Here is a 19481-nt window from a genome sequence, read left to right on the forward strand (position 1 = left end):
ATATCACCATCCTGCTGGGTAAGATGAGCCAAGAGATGGTGCCGTACGATTTTTGTGTCCAAAGAAGTCTGTAAGCAAAATTGTACATTTGTAAAACTTCTAAAACTGCAAGATTGTAAGTGGCTCTTTTTCAGCAGGTAGAAAAGGCAGTGATTTTCAAATATCCAACTATTAATATAATGTGCTCATTTAAACTCTGTTAAATATAAATCCCCGAGTATTTTGGTTTGGGGGGTTGTAGATTTGCTGTCAAATCCTAATGAATAAAAATGATCAAAATCAAGCTGAAGCAGAGTCAATGAGACCACTCGTTTCTTTGTGGCCTTCTTCTAGGCTTGTCTATATGAAAAGTTTGCGTCTTCACCGAGCTAATTACCTTGAGGCAAACATGTTTTCAAGTGCCAGTCTGGACACTGTCCAAACTTATAAAATCTGTAGCTGAGAAACCCCAAGTCTGAGGCCAACTGCAAGTCTGGACAACACTTGTGTGTGTGTATGTGTGCTTGTGTTATCTCTTAAAATGAATTAACTAACTCAAGGTAACTGGTAATGAGCAAACTTAAAGCCAAAAAACCCTTTCGAGCAGTAGAGCGTATTCATGTCCCAAACTAAAGAAAGCAAGAACTTTAGTTATTTCGTTATAGTTTTCAATATGGGAAAGCAGCGATTGATTCTCCTTCCAGTGTGGGTTGACACAGTTGTGTATTTCGATAGATAACTTTAGGCAACTTATTTAACGGCTACGTAACTGATCAAGCAGGAGAAAGAGAAATTTTGTCAATACCTTGGAAACACTCATCTTGAAAGAAAATCCACTCATCGCCCACATTGTCCATAACCTCCTACACAACGCAGGAATCAACCTTCTCAACCACAATAGGAGAAAACTGCTCACGCTGCTTTATGGATGAAAAACTAAATACGACTTTTAAACTTACAATTCAATCGCTGTCTCTGTTAAAATCAAAGCAGTTCTTAAGAGGGAAGGATGCAGGTCACGGACAGGAACTTTTGCAGATATTCCATTGTGCATTTTTTATTCTGGTATCAAAATCCTTTAAAAAACCAATTTTCAGTTTCATTTGTAGCAAATCCTACCACCTCTAAAAGAAAAGGAAAAAACAAACCCTAAAATCTAATTTTTGACCCTTTTTGCTTAAAAGCTCTCCAATCCCTTTAGGTGGGGAAGTAAAACAAATCATTAGCTTGGTAATGTTTCAGCTGTACTTTTTACAATAGCAACACTGAAATGTTAGTAAATACATTTATTCACATATATTCTTCAAGGATCCCATTCTTTGACATTACAAGCTTAGAGACACGTACACATATACAGCCTCCTGTACTGAGGAAGTGTAACACAAGGCTAGAATATCCCTGCCAGACAGACACAGTCCTCAGCGTCCCTAACGACAGAGATTACAACTTTTACAGGAGTCATATGCTAACGTCTCCTCAGCCTTGTAAATTTTTCCTGTATCTATCAAAGTCTCTGCTAATTATTTTTTTTTTTTCCTGTCCTTTCTTTAGCAAGGAGAATAATAAACCACCTTTCTATTTAACCAGTCTTTTATAGAGAATAGTTATGGATTTTCTCAACCTTCTCTTTTCTAGATTAAATTACCATGGCTCCTGCAAGTTTTACACAGGCCATTTTTAATTCTTCTTTTTACATCTTTTATTTCTTATTATTATCTCCAGATTTCCTCCAGGTTTCCTGTATCTTCCACCAAAAGGGGTCACATTTCAGCTGAGCTTTAGCAAGGCATGTTCACAGTGCTGAGCATAGCAATGAGGGCACTGACATGCAGGAAACCTCAGGAAAACAAAATTTGGAAAAAAAAACCATATGAAAAACTAACTATCCCTGTAAGCAGTGCCGAGAGAACAGCAGTTTCTATCAGGATGATATCATCGTGCTGCTGATTAATTAACTGAATGGGTTTCATCATTTTTGTGAATTTGGGTAGTTCTGGTTAACCCAGAAGAAGAGTAACACCAATAGTTTTATACTTCAAACTCTGCATGTACACAGGCAGTGATTTATCGTCAGCGAGGAAGGAGATGAAGGGCATGACAATAGCTTATTAGAAAACCTGTGATTCATGGAATTTTCTACTGCTACAATACAAAGACTGGTGTAAAAGCAACATAAGAAATGTGTGGTCATCACTAGGAAAAAAGATTTGGGGAACTTGGTAACATAATATAGAATCTGTGTTAAACATATGAACTGTTTTTTCGGATTAATTCAATTTTGTTCATTTTATAAAAAAAAATCTTAAAAGTCTCTCACTCTAAATATATATATATGTACACACACATACACATACACACACTCTAAGACCATGATAATGCAAGTATAAGTTAAAAAAAGAGGGGTCCAAAACAGTTATTTTTTTGAGATATATGTCTGTGCTTCCACTCACGCAGTGCTCTAATTCACATCAGAACCCGTCTTCAACATAAATGACCTTACAGAAGCTGGTTAGATAATAAGACAATCAGGTAATAAAATAAAATGAAAAAAAGAGAATTCAGATGGAGATGAACATAATGTACGTGCATTATAGAGCCTTAAACTCCCATTTATATTCTCATTCAGAAACAAAGTGGCCTCAACTCTCTCTAGCTTAATTGCTTTCATCTTGAAGAAAATCATGGATAGGGTGATTTAAATCATGTAGCTTTTGCCTGGACATTTCAGTTATTAAAAAAAAAAAAAAAAAAAAAAAAAAAAAAAGTACTTCAAGATTTCCATACCAGGCAGAATAACATGCCCATTTTCCATCTCCTTCACAAGTAACAAATTCTAATTCATAGATGCATAGTCATTTTGGTAAAAGATGAGCATTTTGATCAGGAGCTTAATTAGCTAAGGACTGAAGGACAGGGATTTGAGGACAGGGATAACAGTAACTACACTAATTACATAGAGGCAGTGTAAAACAAAAGTGGGAGGACATGTATTGCATCAGCTGTGAACTGCCCCAAGCAGTCATACTCACGGAGTTTTATTAGTGTTGTTGAAGTTTGTGTGTTCAGCTTGGTTTGTTGAGACGGTTCCACTGGTTAGTAACCAAAAGCATCAGGGACGCCCCATAAAAAAGCAGGTTTAGGTACCAAAGACATGAGTCAGATGACATCTGAGTTCTTCAGGTGGGTTCCAGGGAACCTGAGCAAGTGAGGGAGGAGTGATGCTCCCTTCATGGTCCTCTGGACCAACTACCTCAAAGTTGAGCTTTTGTTAAGTGAAAAAACTTATACTGACTTATAAGCTATTTTATTTTTTGCAAATATATGACAAACTACAGCTATTTTGTGATTTCATTGGTGGTTTTTAAAAAGGTCATCTATTGAAGCATCATATTTCCATTGAATTTTTTTCCATAACTATTGATAATACTGAAATATACTTCCTACTAGTAGCAACATAGCTATGAAATCTATTACCAGGCACATGCTGCAAAAGTTCATGTTACAACAGATGTTTCATCAGTTTTATACTAGCTAGCTTTTTATTCTCCGGACAGTAGTACTATTAGATAATACCATCGCTTGGAACATCAGTAAGTAATTCTAATAACACTGCCAGTGTTCACTGTGCCATCTCTTTCATTAAGTTTTGTGATAACTGGGGGAAAACCCATTCTTCAGCACTCACAAATTATCATTGTTGTTAGTACCTGTTTATCTCTGAATGCAACCTGGTTTGGGCACCCAGCACATTACATCTTCTGATATATATACAAGATTGGATATTAATTGTACTCATCTAGTATTAATTTCAGTAATGTTTGATTAATAAAAAGTTATGCACAACAGCAAATGCACTCCTGTAATGACTTGAAAACATGCCTGTACCAAACCTGTTCATGTTGTTTTATTTTTATTGTCTTGATTAAAGTAGTCAGTTTGATCCACCTCTATAACCTGATGTTGCTAATGAGTTCCCTTTTCATGCGGCTATGTAACGTGCTTGAGATAGTGATTCCTTCGGTTTTGTCAGTGACTGTGTGAACACTAACGCAGCTGTATTAGCCGACTTCTTCACACAAACTTGTATCTTTCTATGTTCATACATCCAAATATTTTTTAGTTTATTGAAGAAAAAACATTTTTTTTTTTCTATTTTCTGTTGGCACATGCAAACTCACATCGTGTTACTTTGGGAAAGATAGCAGATGAAGTTACCCCTAGTTCCTTTTTGTTAAGAGCAGCAGCAGCAGCAGCAAGGTTGCCTAGTGAGCAGATCTGTGCTGCTGCACAAGAAATAAAGTGTCAAAGGAGATTAGGTCTAGGGGGAGATGTAAAGATGACAGAGTTTCATGCCTCAGTTTAATTAGCAAGAATTAAAATTGAAAGACGGAATAGCACAGAACTGGAAGTTGTTTTCTGAAAACCTGAGATCAGACACACAAACACAAAATAATCTTTTTTTCCTAAATGCTTAGCAAGAATTTGAGCTAAATAGATGGAAACAAACATAAACACAATTCTAAAAGATTTTTTTTTTTTTTTGGCTGATTAAATATCTTTCCTCCTCTCAGATGTTTTGGCTCCACTATTATACCATTTCCAAATGTTCACAGCCTGAAAGACACTGTGGAGGGGGATGATGAGCAATAAAGTCTAAATTCTTAATGAAAACATTAATATTACCATTAGTTATTATAAAGTTTTTTGGGGGGCTTTTGTTGGTTTTTTTTATGAAAAGGATTCTTTTTCAGGTCACCTTTAAAACTTTCTAGAAGTTAATGTGTCTTATATGTATCTTACAGTTCTTTGAAACTGCTTTGTGACAAGAAAAGGAACTGAGCTCTTTTAATAATGGCATGTTATTAAAATACTAATGATTTTGCTGTTTAAAAGTGAGCTTTAATGATTATAACACTCCTCTTTGATCAGTATAAAATGGTGACTAATCTGAGAGAAGAAAAAAAAAAAAAAAAAAGTTTTAAGACTCAGAGATCTCTCCCAAGCCTTGTGACTGCTATAAAGCTCAGAGACAAGAGAGTAAAAAAGAGAATAAAAAAGGCAGCAGACAATAAGTGTAGATGTTTTATTTTTATCCTGAAAGACTCCCCTGTCTAAATAACAATGAAGCAAATAAAGAAAAATATATACTGGTTTGACCTCCCCTGCGTTTTGAATTCCTGCTGTCTTCCTCCCCTGTAAGAAACTTGATCTCATTGATAACAAATTTCTCAACTTTCTCTCCCTTTTCCTCGTCCAAGAAATCACTCAAAATCCAATTGTCATTTATTGCGCTGTCAGGGCATTCTGCCAGGTCAGGCTGAAGACTTTTTTCTTTCTCTCTGCCTACTTGAGCCACCCCTGGGGCATCACGCCGTCTCCAGCTACTATCAAGAACAGGCGAGAAGCAAAAAGCCATGTCTCCATGACCAGCAGCGTGCCCTCCTGGCCCAGAAGGCCAATGGTGTCCTGGGTGCATTAAGAAGAGCATGGCCAGCAGGTCGAGGGAGGTTATCCTCCCCCTCTACTCTGCCCTGGTGAGGCCACATCTGGAGTGCTGTGTCCAGTTCTGGGCTCCCCAGTTCAAGACAGACAGGGAACTGCTGGAGAGAGTCCAGCGGAGGGCTACAAAGATGACTGGGGGACTGGAGCATCTCTTGTCTGAGGGAAGGCTGAGAGAGCTGGGGCTGTTCAGCCTGGAGAAGAGAAGACTGAGAGGGGATCTGATCAATACTTACAAATATCTATAGGGTGGATGTCTAGAGGAAGGGGCCAGACTCTTCTCAGTGGTGCCCAGCGACAGGACAAGGGGCAACGGGCACAAACTGGAACACAGGAATTTCCACCTGACCATGTGGAAAAACTTCTTCCCTCTGCGGGTGATCGAGCACTGGGACAGGCTGCCCAGAGAGGTTGTGGAGTCTCCTTCTCTGGAGACATTCAAAACCCGCCTGGACGCGATCCTGTGCAACCTGCTTGGGGTGATCCTGCTCTAGCAGGGAGGTTGGACTGGATGATCTCCAGAGGTCCCTGCCAACCCCTGCCAGTGTGTGAATCTGTGATATGTCCCCCTGCAGCCCAGACATAGGGACCCCCTTCACTAGTCAGGCTAAACAGGAGAAATTATTCAAATCAAAGTATTTCTAATGGGAAGAAAAAAAAAAAAAGAAAAAAAAGAAAAAAAAAAAGTAGGGGTTTAAAGTAAAGATACTTGTAATACTCTCAGTAAGGCCTCTTGCAATGCACAGCCCAGGCTGTGGCTACGGGCCACCGTGCCGGCAGTGCCACCCAGCACCCCGGGTGCCGGGTCTCCTCCTCCTCGCTGGGTCCCAGAGTGGCACCTGCTCCCTTGCCCTCTGAATGCCCGAAGCCGAAATGCCTCCTGGTGCACCCCAGGACCCTGCTTTACCCTGCAAGCATGTTTTGTTATCCATCCATTTTTCTTATATTGTGCTTAACTCAAGGCAAATAAAAGGTAAATGCAAACACTACTCATCATGTCTAAAATATAGCGCATTTATGATTTGTTTGGTTTCTGAAGATATAGATACAGAAATGAAGAAAAATTAAATTACTTTCAGTAAATTTGACTCAGAAAGGTGTCTCTCCACCTCCTTACCAGCTGACTTGCTCTTTTCTGGCTATTGCAGGTTTTGTAAGACAGGATTTCAGTGTTAGCCTCAGGCTTCATCTAGTCAGATGCTCCACCAAAGACTTTACCCATGCAGAAGTTTCTCTTTGCTTTTTTCCTAAGATCCCCCCAAGTAGGATAGCTCTTTCTGGTTTACAAGGCTTCCCATGCTGCCAAACAGGTTGAATTGTCAGCCCCAAACTCTTTGTATTTAGATCTTCACAGGGGCGAAAAAAAAAAAAAAAAAATCCCTTTGACCTCTTAAAGGTTGTTTTCCATCCTCCGCCATGTGTTTTCCATCCCCCAGGCACTGTCTCCTGTGCACAGCTCTCCAGCAAGGAAAACTTGATTCTATGATGTGTAAAACCTTTCCCATTCCCTTGGCTTTTTAGTGTGAACTGCTCAGTGGACTTTACATTACATTTCAGTCTGTCCAATAAACACAAACATCCCAGGAGGATAATCATACACGGCTTAATGAAGAATACATGCAACAGCAACTAATTGCTCTGGACGATGACAGGGTTCACGTGACCAACCTCCAACTTCTTCTTATGCCTACCAGAATTATTTCAGAAATGGAATACAAGTAAAAAGAAAAACTTCAAAGGGCAGAAACAATGGGCTGTTGGGATTTTCTCTTAAATACAATATTTTAAGGATGCTGCTCAAGTCTGTCCTTACACAGAAGGCTGTGTTTCAAAATGCCATCCTTCCCCTTGCTTTCTCCTGTTTTCTGAAATTTTAGACTGAAGCAAATTTCCCAACTGTGTTTCAAGAACTTCATCATGTATTATTATTATTAATTGTTATATATATTCTATATATAATATGTGCTTAAAATCAAAGAAGTTGTTCATGGAATTTTTTTTTTTTTTTTTTCCCCTCAGAACAAATTTCTGAGATGAGGAAGGGGAAAACTTAAGCTATTAATTCTTCCCTTGTGTCCCTTGTTCATCTTTGTGACTTAAATTGCAGTAGAGTAATTTATTTTTTGCTGTTGTGCAGTTGCTGTTTTCTTTTCTTTCCTGACTTATTAACATTACCAAGAAATGGTACATAACACCATAACACATTAATAGATGTTGTGCTTCTAACATCATCATATCACAATCTCCTCCTGTATGCATTTACAAATGTTGTGTGAAAGAAATAAGCAGATCTTGTGGGGTTTTTTTATTTCTACAACATGGCAGAAGGAAAAGCCGATTAAAAGATTTATTCAAATATTTACATGACACACACTGTTGCAGTATTAAAGTGTGAGCTTGCTCCTTTTACAAATCTCTTTAGCAGTAAGTCTTTTCTCCCCATTGTTACTAATACAATTTTTAAATGGTAGTTACAAGCCCCGATTTCAATTACTTCAGCCTCTAATTGGGCATCCTCTCCAGTTCTCCCCTCCCTCCTCCTCTTCTCCCCCTCCAGAACGCCTTGCCTTTACAGTGATTCACGTAGGAGGTGTCTAACCCAATTCCTCACTCCCAGTACTTCTCTACACTCTGCTCCGCGCATCCTCCCACACGCCAGCTTTGCTCTGCACATCCTCCTTGTAGTCTCACCCTACGCGCCCTTTCTCTACACATCTCCTTAGGTTTGGAACAGTTTTGCAAGTGGGTGCTAGATCTATACCCTCTGCATTTCAAATGCTCTCCTTAAAATTCATCTTTTTCCATAAGCCTACGGAATATAGTAGAAAATTATGGACGGCATCCCAAATAGCATCAGAGCCATCATTACAAGTCACACATTACTGGAACCGAGCGCAGTCCTGAGCCAACAGCCCTACCTGCTATTCCTGCCTTTCCCCATTTCCTGGCATTCCCAAAGAAACTGGAAAATGGGTCCAAGGAGAAATTAAGACCTTCTGATATTTATATTACTCCATGTATGGTAGACGCCTAAGCAGTACAATCAGGACTGAACATTTCAAGTGCTCCTGTTGGGAGGGAACTGCAGTATCTCCCTACTCCAAAGCATTTTTCCCTTGTAAAATGTCGCTATACAGTCTCCAATGCCACTGTCGTGCAGTGGAAGCCAACAATTTACCTTGAACACTGGAGTTAATTAAGTATACATATTACAGTATAAATATGTAGATGTACACAGTTAGCAGTGCATTCTACAATATTAATTCCTACTGTTCTTGAATGCATCTACATGTCAGGCAACTTAACATGCATTTTATGCTCCCTATTAAACACAAGGAGATACTGAGACATTAAAAAAAAAAAAAAAAAATTACCTTGTCTATTGACATTTAGCTGGTTGGTGGCAGAGCCGGGAGACAATCTAACTCTGATTGCTCCTCTTGTGAGTTTTAAATGTATCACCCTCCCTATCATGTATGTACGGTGATCAAAGTCTCATGAACGTGCAAGCTGATTGCCAAACTAGCTGGACTCCTTTAAAAAGTCATTCCCCACGAGTACAGCAGACCTACCCTGAAGACCTTAGCTAGAGACAAAATCATTCTATCGCAGCGCATATTTGTTTCATGGGACAGTCCTCAGCACCATCATGAGTTTTACACCAGTTTCAAGGACCAGGAGAACTAATAGCTTCTGTTTCTTGAACAGTGAAGAAAAGAAGTCCCATATTAAAATTTATCAAAACTATGAACTGCAGACATACAGAGCCAAACATCTTACTTCAAAGTAGACAGATAATATATTATTGCAAAACAATTTATTCTCCCTCTCTTGTTTCTGATTTCCACTTTATTTCCTACTGGCTTTGTTGTTCTATCTTTTTCTTCAAGACATGTTTCACTGACAGGCCTGGACTCTGAAGGACCCACAGCGACCAGTGGAGACACAGCCGTTCCCCCGGTAGTGGCCTCCCTAACACAGGTCTGGTACTCAGACTGTGCTACTCTTAACTGAAAATTAGTTGATGTAACAGATGAGTATTAGTACTGCAAATCCTCTAAACCCTAATCCTGGGTAAACTATTAGTTCACTGTTTGGGGGTGTGTGTAGAATTTTTCAGGAGGGCATCCATTAGGCATAGTCTGGAAGAACCAACAAATGGAACACAGTTCAGATTGATAAAAGTGCTGAAATCCTAAACCACAGAAACAAACTTAGATCAGAAACTAAACAAACTTGCTTGCTCAAGAGGTTTTTGAATGGCAGAATCTTTCTTTCTCTCAATTTAAAGTTCAGTTTTAGAAGAATAACAAAAGTTCTTCTGTACCTTCTACGATTTGAAACAGCTTAGTACCTCAAGTTCCATTGTAAGCTCATAGAAGAATCATCACCACTAGACATCTGACAAAACTCACAGGCACGGAGTTGCAAAATTAATCACACTCAAAATATATTCTTGAGCGCAGCAAGGGGAACCGTTTGGAATTGAGAAATTTTCAACCGGTGCTTTAGTTGTTCTACTGATAAATGCAGAATTTCTGGTTCACAAAACAACTAAATGCGTAAGAGCACAGACGTGAGCATGTAAAAATAGCAGGGCTTGACCCTGTGCTACTGCAGGAAGTTTATCACAGACCTAAAGGCTTGTGATCAGGCTCTGAATTCCTTAGCATAGGAAACAGTCTCCTCTGCGCGGGCGCACCTTCAGCTTTTAGAAGAATGCTGGAGCCAGTGAACATATGATGACGTAATGCATGTTACGGGAGCAAATACCTAACAATGTAATTACATTTAATACCTTAATACGCAATTCTTACAGGAGATAAAACCTCCTAGAACAGCCTGGGCTTCATATTCAAATAAAAAAAAAAAAAAAAAAAACACCAAAAAACCAAAAATGTGATTTATAATTACGTGCTTATAGTGTATAAACATAACTGCCTTCAGAAGGTGCTGCATACGCACTTTTATGCAACTCATTCAGTGTTCGACTCGCAACATTTTTTGGTATGGATGTTCTTGTGATTCTTTAAATAAAATAAAACCACCAAGTTACCTAGACAGCATTACCATGCTAATACTTTGACACGGAAACACAGAAATAAATCTCAACTACCAGCATGAAAGAGTAAAAAGAAAGGAAAAAATAAATAAAAATAAAGCAGCCAGAATGTTTTTTGAGCACCTGTTTGCATTCTGTACCAAAACCCAGTCAGAAACAAGCACAACTACTATAGAAGGTGGGACTTACCAGTTAAAATGTATATTAGATAGCCTATTAAAAGAACAACAAAACCCAGATAATTAATAAAGTTGCTAACAAAAAGGGTAAAGGAGTAACTGCTGAAATGCAAAACATGTATTTTGAGAAAATTTTCCACCCAGTGTTTCCATCATGAAATAAATTGGTATTGCTATATGAAGAATCACACTGTGAAAAATCATCATCACTCCTGGTCTTTCCTGAAATCTGCACTAAAATAGACGCTATTACTCTCATCTATGGTGCCGGAAAAGGCAGCTATCTGAATAGGAATGGTTTGTAGCGAGCAGATAACAAATGAAGGAAAACCAGTCTCTCTTTTTCCGTTCCACCCCTCCTCACGGAATCAAAGGGTTGGATACAATTCTTACATCCCTGACCGATAAGATTAGCTAATGACAAGCTTTGAATTCATCTAGTAAATCCAGCAAAGAATATACAAGCAAACACATAGAAAAAAGGCTGCTGTTGGCAAATCTGAAAGCTTCAAGTTCTTGCAGATCAGAACTTGTAGAAAATCAATTTATACATGAATTTTTATTTTTCTTTTAAAACAACTCTGCAGTCAGATCAAGTCAAGCTTACCATCTGCTGCAGATAGAAATACAGCTATATTCAAGAATAACATTATAAAACTTCTTTGTAAACTTTACATGCAAGCTGTTCTTGTCAGAATTAAAGTCATCGTGATAATGCATCCTAACATTCAATCAGGCTTTAAATAAAGAGTGACAAAAGTCCACATATGGATGACAAGCTGTTCTACAGTAAATATTTTTGTATTTATTGGGAAGGGGCTTATGGCAGTTTAGGACATATTTCACCAGGCATTTCAGACTAAACTACTTACAGACTAATAAAACCAAATAAAATCCTTGTTCTAAAATCCTCATTCTAAAATTCTCACCAAAATTTAGTTTTTAAATTAACTTGATCCTATTCCTATTTAGTTATGCTTTTATGTCATCATTTGCTTGAAAATTTTTCCCAGCTGGTGGCTGTTACAGAACGGAGGACTTTCAGTACCCTCTATTTTAAGCAAGGCTTTATTTCCAAGTGACTCTGCGTGTATCTATGGAAGAGGAAAAGCAATTACAATATAATTTTACTATTATAGCTGACCCTTTAAAGCAGAGTAAGAATTCTTCTACTTTTTTGTGGAATTAAACTTGTTAAAGCCATTCCCAATATTCCTGCAACTGAGGGGATACTGTATAAAAAAAAAACCCTCAAAAGTTCCTTTTCCACATACTCTAGTTAGAAACACCATTCACAAAAAAACAGAGGCAAAAGAATGTCTTATGACAAGTAGGGATAAAATTCTTTTTCACTTCCAATTCCATTTTGAGAAGTTACAAGACACATGTTGCAATTAATATAGTTAACTACTTGCTCCAAGTTCATTACACGTTACTGTTTCGTTATAGCAACTATGCAATTAACTCCCTACAGCAATGAAAAAATATTTTTAAAAACACCTGAATGGAACAGATATACTATATGCAGTCACAGCCAAGTACACATCATATAAAATAAATCCTAATGCAGATAAAAAATCTTACCCTGATGTTGGGTCAAGAGCTATGGCCTTAGGGTTATTAAGATCCAGCTCGATGAGGGTAACGCACACTGATCCGTTCTGGTTGCAAACGAAGATCCTGTCACTGACATGATCCACAAAGTAAAAATTTCCGGTGATCCAGTCAATTGCTATTTGCTGTACATCTGCCAAAAAACAAGAAAGAAATAAAAAGCTCAGAAGTGCAATTGTAACACAAATAATTGAACTGCTAGCTGCTTCACCAAGCAGATGCTCTACTCAGTTAAAGAGCTCAAGCTGGTTTTACATGTGTTGTATGGTATATAATAGAGAATCCAATTCTCAATACACAAATATTGGTTGGAGAGAATTTTTCCTTTTTAAGTACAGAAGTCTGATTGCAACTTCAAGGGCATGAAAGATACACATTTGTTTGTAGGTCTCATAAATATTTTATATTTTGTCCTTGTGATTTTTTTTTTTATGGTATATTCAGAAGCAACTTCACTGAATGATGGTGCATCTGTGAAAGAGGGGTCTGAAAGGGGGCAGCAGATGGCAGTGGGAAGGCAGCCTCCGAAGCCACTCGAGGCCTGAAGTTACTGTTCTAGGAGGTCTGTTACACCGTGGGGATGCTACATTGATAATGCTTATAAGAGTTCATTAGTTATGTTTAAAGGGGACTAAAACCAGATAATAAAAACTCTACAGAAATTCAAAATCACTGTGTGTAGGTATGTATGACTAAAACCACTGTACGTAATAGCAGACATGCATATGCATGCATTCATTTTCTTTTTTTTTTTTTTTTTTTTTGGTAGTTCTGAGAAATCTGGATGCTGCCAGATTTCTGATTCAACTGCCACAGTAAGTAATGACTAAGCAACTGTCTGCGTGATGCTTCTACAGAGAAGTTTCTTAACAATGATGCTGGGAGTTTTCCTTCTCGGGACACTAAGGTAGCCTCGCAACTACCCAACACAACTGTTTGAAACCAGTCAGTTCTTTTTCTTGTGGGATCCTGGAACCACTTTTTGTAAATGTCTTCTAAATCCTGCATTCTTCTTGTAAGTCAAGCCACCTGCCCATACATAGTCTTATTGTTACAGTAACCAAAAGTATAAAGAAGTGCAAAGAATATAACTTTAACTAAGATTTCTTCACTTCCTATTCTCATTGACAGTACTGTATTGATACCACCCTGTAAGATTGAATTAGTTATTCTTAAATGAATAACTCAATAACAATATTTCCTGTTAAGTAGTTTCAATGTTAAATATCAATGATTTTTTATTTTAAAAATTTATATTCATTATACTACAATGGTTTCAAAATACTGCTAACATAAGTTGAAATTCTTTCACGATGGCAGAAGCCAGATGTAATAAAATATCATTTCACATCGTAGGGTTTTTTTTTGTTACTTTCAATTTTCTCTATTTCTATCATCCTTCACAAGTTGAATTTTTAGAGATTTTTTTTCCCCCACTCCAACAAGAACCTGTTGCTACCATCACATACATGGTGCATGGAGAATACAAAGTAAACCTGATTCAGAAAGAAATTGTAGTTATTAAGTTTTTGACAATAACTGAGAGCTTATAAGTTATGCATCTGCTAAATACGTAAAATAGACATGGAGACCCACGTGTTGTCCTTCCAAGTGCAGGTAACATGAACAAGATTTACTCAATAAAATTTCAGGAATAGCTTCCAGCTGTATTCCATCTCAGCCATCCCATTACACAGTTCACTGCTGTCTCTTCAATCTCAGGTTTCTCCCCTTGTGCTATTCATTTTCCTTTTAATTCAAAGTGAATATTACGCCTCTTCCCTTCTGATAGCTCCTATTACAAAGATATGCTGAGCCAGAATAAAGAAATGCTCCATTTAGTCCAGTATCCAACCTCCAGAGGAGGCCAGTGTCAGGTGCGCTATGAGGCATGTGCGAGCATTAAGATATTTTAGACCATAGGGAGAAAAAGGATATTTTTTTGCCTTGTTCAAAACAAACTATAAAACATGCTTTTAAAAATATCAGAAAAACTCTGTCCCTCTGGAAATCGGCAATAGTTTAAGCATTTTCAAAGTGTCTGCTTTCCGTTTTCAGAAGTTGGATTCATGGAATTAAAGGTTTAGGGCTCACCAATACAATGAGACTTTTGAAAGTTGAATGTAGGCTTCTGTGTAATAGAAGATATTCTGAAAACATTATTTATAAAGAATGAAAGTTACAAAACTTCAAAAAGTTACAAAAAAGTTACAAAAATTTCAAATATTTCTAGAAACAAAACTAGTAATTAAATTCCTGCAATGAGAGCTCTGGAAGATTGCTATACATTGGGAAGTGGATGAAAAGGAACAAGCTGAAGTAGCAGGAGAGGAGGGTACTGTTTTCTTCTTAACGTGTGGGAAAAGTACCTGTTTTTACATAAATGTGATATGTTCCTGAAAGGCATGTCACACACAGATATCAGATCTGTTAACATAACAATACTCACATTTATAAAATGTGGGCTGTATTTTTTCCTTAGTTCTTCATTAATGTAACACAAGAAATGGCACTAAACACATTCTTTGTATGGAAAACAAGGATAATTCATTGAAGGTCATATTAGGGACAACCATTTGCATCAGATAGTTAAAACTGAGGTTGCTCAGCAATCCAAGAAAAGTGAGACATCCAGAAGCAATTTCACACCATAACCTTTGTGTCAAAGGCTTCAAAAAGCATTGGTAGCTCTTAACATCGCTTTACCTGATTTCCCTTCCCCAGGGGGTTGTCTTTGGGAAGGGCCTGGAGGCACCAGCAGCACAGGCTATTTGAAAGAGTTAGGCTCCTTACAAGCACATTCCTTGTAAAGCTGCTCATTACAAAGCATGCTATGCTTAAAGACTTCATCCCAGCGTTTCCAGAAAAAGAGGCACATTAATTCACATCATTCTTCAGAAGCTACTGCACGAAATGGAGGAGCGATCTCCCACTATGCAAAGAACACTTGTCTCAAAAATAGACCTTCTGGGGCAGTACATCACTGTAATCTAGTAATTAACCTGGACGTTCAACACACAGTAACATTTGCATTTAACACTTACAAACACGTTGTGTATTGTAGATACCATTGATCTGGTCTGGGTTTTGTCTTTTTTGTGCCATGCCCTCTGCAGTGAATTGGATACATCCAATTTCTCACAAGAGAAGTTTATAAAGAATTGTCCAAGTCCACTCCCCCCATAAAATTATATTCTACATGAAAAATCCACTTAGCAAGCAGATAACAGATTTTATGAATCAAACTTTTAATCTCTATGGTTTCACTAGCATCTATGCGTAAAGTTGCTTTGAAGGGCTCTCCAGTTATCACACGAGTCGAATGCACTGTATACCACAGAGATAAGGTTTTGGTCGCACTGGGGACTTCTAAAATATATATTCTTGTACTCAAGAAGTTAGTGAATTAATTTCATGCCTATTTCTGGATTCATACATTAAAACCCAATATGTACAGATGTCTAGTCCACCCACATCTTTAGGGTAATAAATCTTTTTTTCTTTCATTCATACAGTTTCAGAAGTCTCTAAAAATGCCTCCTCCTGAAAACATACCTATTTATTCTAAGCAATCTTGTATATATTTTTGAGGGGTTTTCCTATTTTAATAACAGTTCTCTTGGAGCATTTCTGCCAAATGTGATCATCCTTCTTTTATTACTTTCAAAAAACTAGGATTTCCTCTTAAGGACTCCATAAAGAACAGTTAAGACATCATATAGTCTAAATTCTACTTTAGTTAACGACATTATGTAGACCATGGGCACTAGGAAGAGAGTGGCTAGAAGTATACATTTTCTATTTTTTTTAAACACACAAATATTATTATACCTTTAGAGAAAATAGCATTTTATATGAGGGTGGCTAAATCTTCAAAGGATTCTGGAAGTATACATCTTATGGCCAAAATATAGCTTATGAAAATCAGAGCCATATTGAATGGCTGTCTTCTTTCACTTTAATTTTCAAAAACATATCTTATACTGTATGCATTACTATATTTATTTCAATTTCAAACCAAGACCTGCACAAGAAGACTTCAGTTAACAGAAGAGAGGGAAAAGCAGCACCATATTCTTGTATTTATATTACTCTTGTAATCGAGGATTCAACACACGCACTGCCTATTAAAATCAACATTAACAGATTTCTTTTTTCCATATGTTGAAGGAAGACTAGAAACAGAAAAAATAGTAAGTTTTCTCCGTTTATACATTTCAGTAAAAGCATCCCTTGTTTTTAATGTGAGAAAAGATCTAAGCAAACTACTTGGTGGAACTTATAGGAGTTGGAGTTGGAGTCTTTTTTAGAAACTTATGAGTGAACCGAGGGATGATTTTGGATGAAATATAATTAAAATTAAAAATTCTCAGTGCACTCTCCTTACGCTTCTGATTAATAATGAAAGAGATAGACAACCTCTCTATATTTTAAGGGAAAGAGCATAGCTTCTACTGCCTTATAGACTTAAAATTTTCCTTGGTCTGAACATGACTGCAATGAGGAGTGCCTAAAGGAACTTGGAAATCTACTCAAGGCTCAAGCTGCAACAATTTCATTGTCAGTTACTATGGGAAATTAGAACCATGATTTGTTCTTTCTCTTTGAGCATGGGTTTGGATCTTTTTTTAATATATATACAGAAAGCACTATACTATTGATTTCTTGCTTGCATTTTCCCAGCACTAATGCATACAATTGAAAATGCTTAAAAATAATCTTATTTTTGTCACAAAACTATTTTTTTTTCTTTTGCAAAAGTTGATCTTAAGGGAAGAATGATGTTGAGTTACCCAAAAAGCTGAAAAAAAAAAAGAAGTTACTATTCTTCCATAACCTATATACATCTCTTCTGAACGAATATAACATCCAGACTTCCACACAGCAAGTATTCAGGGCTTGCCTGGGGGAGATGAGAGATGGGGAAGTGGTTTGAAAAATGGTGGTTGTACCTTCAATAAAAGAGCACGGGTGGGCTCCCCACAAATGCAGCCTTGAACCCCGAGTTGTGGGGAGGGAAGCGTTTGCTACTCCTGCTGCACCAAAACACCAAGTGCTTATTTTATAGAAATCTTTCCACTTTGTAGCGAGCAGCTGAGCATTGTCACAGGTAGTCAGGTCTGCTAAGAGTCACTTGTTTAATTTATTCTATTATACAAGCGGGGTAGTTCTGAGGATTGTGCAACAGTTGTTTGGATGGTTGGCCATATGCTAGGGGAATAAACGCTTCGGAGAAGCAAAAGAGGATAGCTGTAATAAAACTTTCAGGAGCTTAACATTTCTGTAATGAGCATCCTAACACATGGAAGATGTCAGCACAGTCCCTAACGGTAGTGCAATACAGGAGTGCAAGGGTGGTACTGCTCAAGTGCCTCGTGCCAGGAAGAGTCACCTTCTGGTCCCTCTTCCCCCAAAAGCCAGCACAACAGATCTGCAGATCTCCTAGACATGTTCACACCCGCTTACTCTACAACCTGTTATATCAGTAACTGTTTACCTCCAGGGCTCGCTTTCATAAACCATCATCTTATATATTCATAAAATAAGAGTTTGCTTCCCTGTGTTTTGACTAAGGAAGCATCTCCTGCTTCCTGCTGAGTCAAAATTGGTGAGAAAGAAACAAAGGTTTAAAAAAAGATTTATCTGGATGCCAAAACCACGGAAAATGAGATAACATAAAAATAAGTAAAAATGGGACAACATATTTGAGACATTTCTACTTTCTCTATTTTTTTCTCAATCTTCAGAGCGTAATTTTTCCACATATATGCATTTTACTCATCCACGACTAGAAAGCTGCTTTAATTTTTTGACTGAAAGCTGAGATTTTACCAGGTGAGGCTTTGTGAATTGTGTAAGGTAGGTAAATGATAAAAGTGTCAGGCATGGACAGACACTTATTACGCTGTTTAGTGTAATTTACTATCTATTTAGAAAAAAAAGAGATAAAATTACATATTTGTAAAGGAACCAACAAATTTTACTCCAAAGAAGAAGAGCAAGCAGCTTGGGGATCGGCTTTTTGCCTCCACCCGAGTAAAAAGACAAGTTTTGAATAACAAGACAAACAGTAGCAAGCCTCCTTTTCTGAAATAGCCAGTAGTGGTTGAGACCAGGTAAACAGTAGGTGAAATATGCTTAAATGACAGGCTGTGAAATCTTGCAGAAGCGCTGCCTTTACAGTGCCTCTTCTGAGAGTAATGTTCCTAATTAACAGCCCAGACAATCTTATACTGACACTGTGGCTTGGGAAAGTTAAGCTGGCATAGATTTTTCTGTGCCCCTTCTACTGACAGCAATTTGCCCTAATCATGTCTGCAATGCCATTTACAAAATATGATTTTTACTAAAAATGTCACCATTCAATAAGTTAGACACACTGGTGTCTAAACTTTTAACAGCCGTGTCCTGAGTGATTATTGCATATGTTTAAAAATGAAAAATCAAATGAAAAATATCCATCTCTCTCTTCCAAATGACTCATCCTCAAATCTCTAATTCCTTTGAATTAAATCGGCCTTCTCAGATACTGTTTGTAAAGAGTATAATGCAAAACTTAAATCATACTAAATTTAAATAAGCACTTTAAAGCATCCAGACTTCAAGTTCCTCAAAAGAAAATAAAGCTTTTCCTCTTGTTTGCTGAGTAACATAATTTAAATTTCAATAAATTGGGTTACTGTCAAAAATACAGCTGGTATTCTTCCAATCCTATAGGATCTCAGAAGACACTGCTTTAAAAACCTATAAATGTGAACATGTAGACAACAGCAGTTTCCCCAAGCTGAAGAGTTTTCAAAAATATGAGCCTAATCTAAATATTATGAATACTTAATGAAGGCATGCTGATTGCTCACAAAGACACCTAGTCTCTGAGAGACGTAGTCTATCCAGTCACTCAGAGATTCAAGCATTCAGCTTCCAACTAGGTACAGAAGAGAACACGTTTAGGCACTTACTCTGTACGGGCATTTCTCTCTGTGTTTAAAATCAGACTTTTATTCTTCTACTAGATGCAGCCAACTTAGTAAGAAGAGAAGATCCAATGCCTGAAACTTCACATGATTTAGGAGTTTCTAAAAAGAGTAGTTCCACACCTTTCAAAGGACCCCATGAAGACCATGACACGGTCTGGCCTACAAGGTCCC

At 37.5% G+C, this 19481-nt stretch overlaps 1 protein-coding gene across 1 annotated transcript in view; it reads right to left on the minus strand.

Moving 5' to 3' along the window:
- LRP1B (LDL receptor related protein 1B) overlaps positions 1-19481 on the minus strand; it is a 742991-nt gene that overhangs the window by 333154 nt on the left and 390356 nt on the right. Inside the window, exon 7 of the mRNA XM_075757248.1 lies at positions 12304-12466. Coding sequence (XP_075613363.1) covers positions 12304-12466 — 163 coding nt within the window. The remainder of the gene's footprint in view (positions 1-12303; positions 12467-19481) is intronic.

The sequence above is a fragment of the Balearica regulorum genome, chromosome 6, assembly GCF_011004875.1.
Source record: "Balearica regulorum gibbericeps isolate bBalReg1 chromosome 6, bBalReg1.pri, whole genome shotgun sequence".
Taxonomy (NCBI): Eukaryota; Metazoa; Chordata; class Aves; order Gruiformes; family Gruidae; genus Balearica; species Balearica regulorum.